Here is an 11325-nt window from a genome sequence, read left to right as displayed (position 1 = left end):
ATTTGTTCACCCAGCTCTTTGATATTTCTTTCTTTCTTTCTTTCTTTCTTTATTAGCTTTTTTTATACCAACATTCATGGGTACATCATGCTGGTTTACAGAATAACTGAAAGGGGGAAAATACAAAAATACAAAAAACCAGGGAGGGGAGGGGAGCAGCAAGGAAGATAAAAGAAGCAAGCGCACTAACCTGATTAACGATTTTTTAACGATAAATCGTGGAAATTCCTATTGTATCGCGTTCTTTAACGATTTATGACGATAATTTTAATCGTTGAAAAACGATTCACATCCCTAATATACAAAGGGATATCATTGGCTAAGCAAGGACTTAGCTGGATGGATCAAAGCTTTGTAAAACTGGACAGCCTAACTGGCTCAATTTTACCCTTCTAAATTTTAGTAGGAGGACAAATTTAGCTGAACAAATTCTGGGTGACTGTTGGGGCCATGTAGGGAAGGAGCTGGAAAGTTGTGTGGCTAGCACCGATTTCCAGAGCTAGCCACCAGACATGACCGGACACGGACAGCAGTCCTAAATCTGGCTAGCCAAACTCCTTTCCTTATGAATAAAAGCCCCATCCCCTTTCTCCCACCCTCCCAATGCTCCTTCAGCACAAAAGAAAGTGCTCCATGGTCCCCACTCCTTTTCTTCCAATCCCGATTCATCATCGTAAATAAAAATGAAGAATTAAAAAAATCACATACATAAATAAATAAATAAAATAAAGTTCATGGATAGCTGGGCAGCCATAACTTCTCTTCCTGACCCTTCCCTCGGAATTTCTTTAAAAAGGCTATGGGGGAAGCCCTGGGATTCCCTGCCTGCTCCAGTCCAACTAGGGATCGAGGGCTACCGAGGGGATTCTTTTCCCCATGCGTCGAAGGAGCATCAGGAGGGTGGGATGAAGGGGATGGGGACAGTGAGTTTCTTGCTTTTAGATCTTAGGAGCATCAAGAGGAAGAGGGTAAGGGAAAGGGGATGGGAATGGGGAATGCAGAGCAATTTTAAAAAAATGTAAACTGCCCCCTGGGTTTTTTAAGACATTTTTTTTAAGGAAGACTTAGCTGGTTAGTGCCAGAATTTTAGTACCAACTGGCTGAGTTTTGCCAGGGAACCCCAGAAACAATATTCTAGCTGATCAAAATTTGACCAGTTAGATTTTAGCTGAAAATCTGGTTAAATAAATTCAGCTTAATATTCAGGGGAAAACTGGCTGTACTTAGCCAGTTATCTTACCCAGTTAGCAGGTCTTTAAATCTCTGCCTCACAAATACTACCATCAATCCTTCTTGACCTACATTGGGATTTACATTCCACCCTTCACCACTGGAGACTAGCACCAGACTCTTGAGAAACCAGATGTTATAGGAGGTACATTCTTTACATGCTGCTTTATTTGGCTCACTAAGAGGCTTCTTCAGGAACAATTCAACCTGCTTATTAAAGATGGAAGTCTAGTGTTCAGGTAGACCCAGTTTAAGACCATCATGGGTAAATAATAGATCGGTTGCTGAAAGACCAGGTCAATGTAGATATCGCATAAATCAAAACAGCTACTAAAATTCAACATCACTTACACACAATAAGCTTGAGAGAGTTGTATATGAAGAAAGAGATCTCCAAAGTTTTTATACTATGTCTCGTTGAGTGATCCAATATAATATACCAGAATTTACAGACTCTTCCAATTATCTTCAGGACCATTGTGGTTACTGGCACTATACTACAGACAGCAATTATTTGATGTAGAATGGAAGAGTGTGATGGTTACTTTATCTTCTTTATGTTCCCAGTCCCTTTCCCTAAAAGTTGTTCCCTGGTGTTCATTTCAGGTCTCAGCAATATGATGTAACACTTGGGTAAAAAAATACAAACAAGAATCCCTGCACTGGAAGAGATGATCCCAAAGACCTCAACAGCGACTGTGTTTTTCCCCTGGGTGCTCAGATACCCAGGGATGAAGGACAGCCAGACAATCAGAAACACAAGCATGCTAAACGTGATCCATTTGGCCTCATTGAAGCTGTCAGGCAACTTGCGTGCAAGGAAGGCCACCAGGAAGCTGACACATGCCAGGAGTCCCATGTATCCCAGCATGCACCAGAATGCAATATCTGAGCATTTATTACACTGCCATATGATAGTGCCGGTCTTCAGTTTCATGTTCTTCTCTGGGAAGGGAGGGCAAAGCAGAAGCCATATGAAACAGATGAGGACCTGAATAAGTGTACAAGCAGTAACTGTAACAATGGGGACCTGGGTTCCCACCCACCCTCTTAAGTTACTGTTGGGTTTGGTGGCATTAAAGGCAATGACTACCATAATGGTCTTGGCCAACACACAAGAGATACAGAGTACAAATATGGTGCCAAAGGCAGGTTGACGAAGCAAGCAGGTTATTTGCTGAGGATCCCCAATGAAGAGCAGGGAACAGAGAAAGCTCAGCATCAATGCCCCTAGAAGCAGGAAGGAAAGCTCTCGATTATTGGCTTTGACGATGGGTGTATCTCGGTACTTGATGAAAACGCACAATATGGCAGTTGTGATGATAGAGCAGGAAATGGCAACAAAAGCCAAAATGATTCCCATTACTTCTTGATAGGAGAGGTATTCTATTCTCTTTGGGACACATTCACTTCTTCTCTCATTAGGCCACTGATCACTTGCACACTGCCAACAGATAGTTGAATCTAGAAATCAGAAAATCGATATTCATGATGAGAAGTTCTCTCTAGAGAAGCAACAGAAAATGTTTGTAAATTAATCATGGAAGTACCTGTCAGTTACAGATGATGTTTTTATCTTTGTACTCCATCAAGTCATATATTTGGAGTTTACAGATTTTTTTTACAAGTTATTTACAAATTATAGATTGCATTGAATACATCATTCATGTGAATTGGAGAAGTCATAAACTGGTAGTGATTATCTTGGCTATGGAAGCCAAGTGTCTTCTACCATGTATGCAGGAGGAGTTATTCAAATCATTTCAGTAGTGGCATAGTCTGTTTGGAGCCTGATTATCTACGGCACTTAAGAATATTACTGGAGAATGTTTAGCTTGGTGGCTACAAATTCATTTTTTGTATCTTCTCCTCCAGGCATGATAATAGCCACAATGACTGGAAAACTCTCTAAGCTTAAGTAATTCATGCCCTTACTTGGGGGCCATTAATAATGTCAAGTGTACATCCTAGCTCTCACTAAATCTTTTTACTTCTTTTCAAGACTGGAGGCTTTATCTCCTGAATGGAATGGGAATCTCCATCAGGCAATGTAACTCTAGTCCCATTTGAATGGAGTTGGTCATTCCAGCATCAAAGATCATGAATTCATTTGTGAAGTCATAATGGCAGTAATTATCTGGATTTCAAATTGTGTTATTTTCAATTACATGGAATCCAATAAATGCCACAATCCGGCACTGTATACCTACTACGTTAGAAATCTCCCCCTCTGCACATGGGATGCAGTCAAAGCAGCAGAGGGGCTGCCCCTGCTGAGCCGCCTTCCTGTACCCGGGGCCACAGCTCTCGCTGCACACGGAGCGCGGTACCTGGGAGTGGACGGAGAAAGAAAGAGAAGAAAATCTTTTTAGAGTTGTAATCTATTTTGAAAAGAGCATAATTGAAGACTTCTAGGAAGGAAGGAGGAGCAGCAGTTGGAAGCCACTGGCACCTGCTTTTTCTGTGGGTAGATGTTTGCCGGAAAAGTACAACTAAGATTTGAAAATGTTATCTACGTTGCTTGTTTTCTCTTCTCCAGCCTAAGCTCACCCTCAAGAATGCCTCCGCTCATTGTGGCTAAAAATATAGGCATTGTGGAAGAGTGCGTGGATGATTAACAATGGAGAAACGCTTTTTACCTTCTTGGGGAAATTAAGGGCTGAATTTTCCAAAAGATTTATAATCTTAAAGCCTGGTTTGTGCATGTAAAACGGTTCTTGGAAATTGGCAGGCATTGTGTAGGTAAAAGTATGTGCAGAGGTGATTTTGTATGTTTTTTCATGTACCCTAGAAAGAGGGTGAAGATAAAGCATAAATCTGTTCGCTCACATGTATATACATAGAAGTGTAAAACTTTGCGTGCATGCTGGTACCGAGTTCTACACATACCTGCCAATTTTCAATCTGGACTGCTGCATAAATCTGCTTTGAAAATTCGGGTTAAAGTCCGTATGTACTTTTTACATACAGCCTTTAGCCTAACCAAGGGAGGTTATAAAATTTCCCTCCCTGGTCGTATTTGAATAGGACCAGTTTTCCCATTCTCATCCGGGGGAAAAAATCTTTCTTGGATAAGAGCCTTAGACAATTACCCCCAAAAAGCCAAAAAAATGCCTCAACCTGCATAATTCCCTGAGAGCTGTTTCATTTCATATCCACATTATAAAGTTTCTGTTGTAAATCCCCAAAACAAGTAAGTTTACAGAACGGTGACTCTGTTGCTTATAGATAAGTTAAAAGGAGAATAAGTTGACCTTATTAAGTATATCCTGTTGCGTTTTGCAAAGCAGAAGAATCTGCAGGAGGGCTTGCACATGCTATAGACAAAAGGAAATTGCAGCAAGCGAGAAAGGTTAAGCAGAGGGAAGTAAGAAGCCTCGTCTAACACCATCCCATGAGGAAGAGGTGTGGGGAAACCTGTCTGAATTTCACAGGTGTCTGGAAGACAAAAAATATCAGGTGATAACACCAATGAGACAATGAGTAAGGAGAAACTGAAGAAAGCAGTTGGGGGAGGCTGACACTATACTGGTGACAGTATTTAGATTCATATCTCCAGGCGTCACAGCAGTTTTTGAGAAGATTCCAGCTCTTGCTTTGTGTACGTTGGGTTTTTACCTCTGTGCGTTGAATATTCCATTGGATGGCGCTCATGTTGATGGACAACTCTTGACCTTTGGGTGCTCTAGAATCAAAGCTTCCCACCTTCACAGCTTGGATGCTACCATCGGGATGTGGCTGCCAGTTAACGATGTCATATACAGCAGGAGGGTCGCCATTGTTGTCAAAGTATATCTCTTCCCCTATGTTGTTCACAAAGTGCACCTTTTTCATGTAGTGAAGGAGCTGTGGATAAAAAAATATTTGCTATCATAGTGTGGGGTTTTAGCAGTCCTGACCTTCAGCCTGATTGTGTTTTTTCTAATGCCCTCCTAACTCTTAAATAAACTGTGCAAGAGTTCAGAGTTATAACAGGGTTAGAAGGAAAACCATGTATGCTGAAAATAGTAATAACCTTTGCTCTACTTCAGCTAAAGCAAATGACCTAAACTGATTCAGACTAGAATTGGATTTTAGCTAACAGTAGCATTCTTAGAAAACTAGAGACTTCTCACAGAAAGTAGAAAACAGTGAGTTAGAACAATCATCCATAAGGTGGCATCAATCTATAAGTTAACATCTGTAGCACAGGCCCACCAAGCTTCAGCCACTGTTGCAGATTAAAAAAAAAATCAGCCTCTCCTCTCCAACTCGTTCTCGACATGCTGCAGAAGTGAAATAGCAATGCACAGGTATCATTCAGCCGGCCATTCCTGCGCAGACACCTCCACAACAGTGCACATTCTTCCAATTAGTGCTCGTTAAGAACAAAATTAAAATACAAAACAGCATACTTTTAACAACAAAGCAAAATGAATGAAACAAAGGAGAAATGAAACAAAAGAAAGAATTTTCCCTTTCACACCCCTAATTACCAGGGACATATTTAAAAGTATCACATTTTCAAATCTATATGCTTACTTTTCCAGATAAATTCTACCTGAAGAAAAAGCAGCTGCAAATGACCGCTCATGCTTTGTACCCGCAGCATTTTTTTATATCACCATGGGCTCTAACAGAATAATTTGTTGTCCTCTTGTCTATCCTCAGTTCAGAACTTCCCTACATCTGGAATAGAGCGTTTCCGGAGTGCAGAGGGCTCAGGAATTGAGAGCAGACAGCAAGGCTTGCAGTGATATTGACTGGTTTAGGATTTCACGTGTCCTCGTATGGACGCCGAAGCATGACAGCTTTATCTTGGGGCAGTGGACGGCCTGATGGGTCCATTCGGGAGCAGTGAGGAGTACCACGAGCTTTAGTGTCACATCTTGAGGAAGTAGGAGCAACCCTGAACCCTACCTTGCCAGGATACGGCTTCTCCATCCTCTTTTTTTTTTTTCTTTTTCTTTTAAAAGACCTAGAATCACAGCTGCCTGCATAACAATGCAACAGAATTGGAGAACTGTGATGGTGTCCAATAACAATTTGCTTTTTGGTTGGGCGAGACTTCTCTTTTCATTGTGGTGCTCCATGGGATGTGGAGCCAAATTTGTTCCTGTTTCCTGCTTTTCGGTGGAAGCGGGTCACCTTTGGGGCCCTGCCCCAGCATCCACCTTAAAATAGGACAAGAGCATGTCTGCTTTATGACAGCTGCAAACAGGACTCTGCACCCCAAAGGCGCGAAGATTAGCAGTGATTTAAATAGCAACAATTTCAGGGCAGGATTTGAAGACTTCTCTCTAGCCACAGGAGTGAGCTACAGGAGTGCAGGCAGCTACGTTGAGGAGGGTGATGGGTACTGAATGCCACTATTGTTTATAAGCACAATTTGAGTCTTACTGAGGAGATCTCACTGCATCATGCCAGGGCTTGAAGATGTCTTATACAAGCTTTCTAAGGCTTGAGCATTTGTTTGTTGATGCATGGGATGCATTCCTGCAATGTAAGTTAAATGAGAAATGCAGTCTCATTCCAATGTTCTGAACCTCCTGAGGCAGAAAACGATGTCTTAAACTACCATTTGGAGTCTTGGACGCATGAGAAGTGTATCATCAGAAGCAGTGCAAATCGTTAGCGGGACTCGGCGGTATCGTTAGATGACATTGTGGGATGACATTGTGGGATGCGATGATTCTGATGAGGAAGCGGTGCATGACCATGATGAAAAGCTTCTTGGCCTTCACAGATCAATGCCGGCAAGTGAAGCTAAGGCCAGGCATGAGACATCTGCAGTTACCTGCACAGAAAAACCTCATCTATACACACAGTGATCGACACTCAAAGCTTCCTAAGAGATTTAATCTGTAGGACATTTTACAATAGAAAGTTGTGCATATATTGAACAAAGAAAAGGGAAATGTTACAGATGTCAGCTTATAGATTGATGTCACCTTATGGCTGATTGTTATATATCACTGTTTTCTATCTCCTGTCTCTGCTACTTTACTCTTGTGTGTTGCTTGCTTGGTAATAGAATACACCATAAGAACATAAGAAGTTGCCAAACTGGGTCCAACTGAGGGTCCATCATGCCCAGCATCCTGTTTCCAACAGCGGCCAATCCAGTATACAAGTACCTGGCAATTACCAACCATGGCACCTGATCACAAGCAGCTATCAGTTGTTTTTATCTCTGCATATGAAACAGACTGAATTCTCAAGGTCTTTGTGCTCTGGAGGAGCACTGAAGGAGGAGAGTAAGGGAATTTTAAAATTACATCTTAATAGTGGGCAAGAAATGAAAGATACTATATCAGTAACAATTCTTATCTCATTTCAATGAAAAGTGCATCCCTACGTCAGGATTTGAACCCATAATCTTGGGACTGCTAGGCCATGAATCTGCAGAAAGTCTGCTGGCTTTCCTGTGAGTCTTTGGCATATTTGTCATGTTTCCTGAAAGAGTCAGACACGCCCCTACAGTCTTCTGATTGGACCAGCACTGGGTGTGCTCCATATTCCCAGCAGTATATAAGGTATCCCCAAAAGACAAACAGCCTTCTTGTGTTTGCACTGTGGATGCACTATCAATTCCAGCCCTGACTTCCAGGCATTGTGCTTGTCTTGAGCATCCTGTTCCAGCATTCCTGCAGTTGCATTCATGTTCCAGCATTCCAGCATTTAAATCTTCCTGATTCTCAGTTATGTCTCAGGTATCCTGCTTGCGTCCAGTCTATGTTCCTGTTTTGTGCATCTCTCCTGGTTTAACTTTAGCCCCTCACCACCACCGTGCCTCAACCTTGCCTCTCAGGTACATTCCCTCTGAGGTGACCCTGATTGACAAGCCCAGAGATCCTCGTGACACCTTACCAGAAATGCCTCCTCTCATTGTGGATAAAAGGACTGGCGTTGTAGATGAAGACATGGACATGTAGCCACATTGAGGACAGGCAGTTTTCAGACAGATGGTTAACATAGGTAAAACATTTTCTGCCTGCATAAATTGCTTTGAAAACCATCTTCCCCCTACAAACATTACACTTACTGTTGTTTCTTACCTGCCATGGTTTGAAATTCCTTATGTCAGCGCACGTGTGATTGATGAAGGGACCTTTCCCTGGCACACAGGAGTGCATGTCTTGAAGGCCATGGGCCACGGAGTAAACTGCATTGTAGACATTGTAGCTGGTGCTCATGTCAAATTCACGTGGAATTTTACCATTAAACTCCTTCAGCTTCTCAGCACCCGTGCACATGATTATGGGTGCGCTGTCGTCCATGCTGGTCAAGTTGGTCAAGTTATTGGCTGGGTCAGGCCAGTCACACTTGAAGATCTCTTTCCATATGGATTTGATAAATATGTCATGTGGAGATGTGGAAGGATTAAGTTTAAGAAGAAACTCTTTGAATCCTGGCATCTCACCTTCATGAACTGCAAATCCAACAGTGCCACTCAAAAGATGAGTGTATTGTTTTTTTAAGAAGTAGAAGCTGCTTGACCAACTATGAGAGGTGATCCATACCTTGCCAGTAATGTTTGCTCTGGATAGCTCCTCTACCACAGGTAGCAAATAAGCAACAGAAGAATAAATCACTATGACTTTGGCAGATGATCTCTTGACCTCCTCAGAGATGAGCTTGAAATTCTTGGCTGTGGAAACTGTTTGGAATGTTTCATGAAAGGCAATGCAGACGCCAAGCTTTAAGAGCTCCCCCTTCAAGATCTGAGATCCAAGAGTCCCATAGTCACCTGCACTGGATAGCAGCCCCACCCATGCCCAGCCAAAGTGGGCCACCATCTGGGCCAGTCCCAGTGCCTGAATGTTATCACTTGGAAGCATCCGGAAAAAGGATGGAAACTGGAACTTGTCACTCAGCACAGGACTTGTTGAGAAATAACTTATCTGAAAGAGCAGAAGGTTCAGTGAAGGGGAAGAAGAGTCAGATTTCCTACAACAGAACGGATCCCTTGGAATAGAATTTTTAATGCTCCCAACAGGAAGGAAGGGCAGTTAGAACTTCCTCCTGGATCTTGAAATTAGTTTTCCAAAAAGTGAGCCAGAGGGGAATAAACCAAACCAGCCAGTGAGTGGACTGGAAAGGAAAACCCCCTACCGATCTTGGCCAGTACCACCAAGCAGGCCTTGCTTGGCTAAACCAGCTGGGCCTGTAAAATAACAAAAATCTAACTTCGGTACTAACCAAAAGGACTGCCTCCTCAACTTTTGCTGGGGAGATATTATATAGCATTCCAAGTGCGATGGCCATGGCAAACCAAGCAGAAGGAAGGACTTCATCTGCATGGACCTCCCAATATCCATGCTACTCTGACTAGCTGACATTGTCACTAAACCCAGGGCTTACTGGTAACCCGAGAAGTGCCCAGGTTACGTTCATAATATAGAAACATTCCATACTCTGCCTTTGCTAAAATTGGTTTCAAGAATAAGACCAAAGGAAAAACTTTTGTTGCTTGTTCATTTATTTAATAAAATGTATAAACCGTATTACCAATTTAGATACGATGTCCAATGCGATGTACAACATCCACCATTATCACCATACTATTAACCTTCTTGCATATTTCAGATAAGGAGATCATGTCTTACCTGGGTGTACATGTAAAGTCCCAGGACCCTTGCCATGGGAATGGAAAGTGTAGAACAGCGTTCTCCAATGATGGCCGCCAATGAAGTTTGGTTTTGGCACCGGTAGTTCAAGATGGGTTTCTCCTGCCCTGTCAGCATCCATTCAGTGCCCCTCAGAGCTCTAGTGATTAAGTAGCAGGTGTCATAGATCTGAAAGCCCAGGTTGATGTTAGGGAGGAGGGTTTGGTCTTGGTTGATTTCTTTGATAGAGAACACCATGGCTTGCACCCAGCTATATACCTTTGTGTCTAATCTGAGGAACAAATAGAATTCAACACTCAGATGGTGTGTCCAGAGATGTGACGATAATAATTATCTTGGTTGTCTCAAGCTTTTGTGTTTTTGTGTTATGACTTCCAGATTATATCTGCCTAGTTTGTAGCCTCTTATTTTGTTGTCATCTAACAAACTGCATTTAAGGCTTCATCTTCTAAATTTCCTTAAGGAAGAAGTTACAGCCCCTGGCTATAGCAATGTGATGTAGTTCAGTTAGTTATTTCTGATCCTAACCTGTATGTCTAGTAGTGTCATAGAAATAAATAGTACTTAGTATTAGCAGATCTTTGACTGATTTCGAAAAATCAAACTCATTGCTTGACATCATTAAATGAAGACCCGTTGAGTGTCTGATGATGCAATGAAAGCAAAATATATAAAAGGAAAGATTCATTTTATACATAAACGCGACTGACAGGGCCAAACTGTGGTTTATAGCCTGCAGATATGAGTTGGGAGTCCCAGAGCAGAGATGCACACAGGAAGGAGACACACTTAGAGAGTCAGGCAGCTGAGACACACAAGACACAAATAGCGTCCTTAGAGCATCACAGAGCACACAAAACACACACACACACACACATACACACACAAATCACTCCCACAGAGTTACAGGGCAGAAATATACACACAAATTCACACACATATCGCCCCCAGGGAGTTGGAGAACAGAGGCACACAAAAAACTGCAACCAAAGAGATCATTTTACTCAGCCAGGAAACTTTTTAGAACGTGCAGGAGACATAAGGTGAGCATATAAAGCAGACATCTTACGTATCACAGAGATTGGGCTGTCCAGTGATCTGATAGTCTGGTTTCAGCCAGTCGATGTGCACTGGAATTATTCCTCCAATCAGGATGTCCCCGTCCTGCACGAAGCCCTCTTCTATCTGGCTCTGAAGGGTGCAGCCTGTGGACAGGGAGAGAGCACAGTAGAAAGGAGAGGGCATCGCCAGCAGAGCCATCGATCCAAGAAGAAGTGCCATGATGCAGTCTGGCACGCGGGGCAGGCTGAGGAAGTGTAAATAATGAGTGGAAACACCCAAGACAATCACAAGGGCTCAGGAATACATTGGAAAATGTATCTCAGTCTTCTTATGCGCAAACTCTGGTGTGTGGGAACAGATCACTTCCACATAAGACAGGAATCTTGTCTGCTGAATTTAAAAAAAAAAACTTAAGACATGGTTC

General features: G+C 42.4%; 1 protein-coding gene across 1 annotated transcript; it reads right to left on the bottom strand.

Moving 5' to 3' along the window:
* Positions 1-1771: 1771 nt before the first annotated feature.
* Positions 1772-11099, bottom strand: LOC115077432 (extracellular calcium-sensing receptor-like). Its single transcript, XM_029579722.1, has 6 exons — positions 10909-11099; positions 9819-10110; positions 8268-9113; positions 4849-5076; positions 3437-3560; positions 1772-2694 (listed from the first exon to the last, which is right to left on the bottom strand). Exons 1-6 carry the CDS (start codon positions 11097-11099, stop codon positions 1772-1774), a joined length of 2604 nt encoding a protein of 867 aa, XP_029435582.1.
* Positions 11100-11325: the final 226 nt, after the last annotated feature.

The sequence above is a fragment of the Rhinatrema bivittatum genome, chromosome 16 (assembly GCF_901001135.1).
Source record: "Rhinatrema bivittatum chromosome 16, aRhiBiv1.1, whole genome shotgun sequence".
Taxonomy (NCBI): domain Eukaryota; kingdom Metazoa; phylum Chordata; class Amphibia; order Gymnophiona; family Rhinatrematidae; genus Rhinatrema; species Rhinatrema bivittatum.
This window is presented reverse-complemented; position numbering and strand designations above follow the sequence as displayed.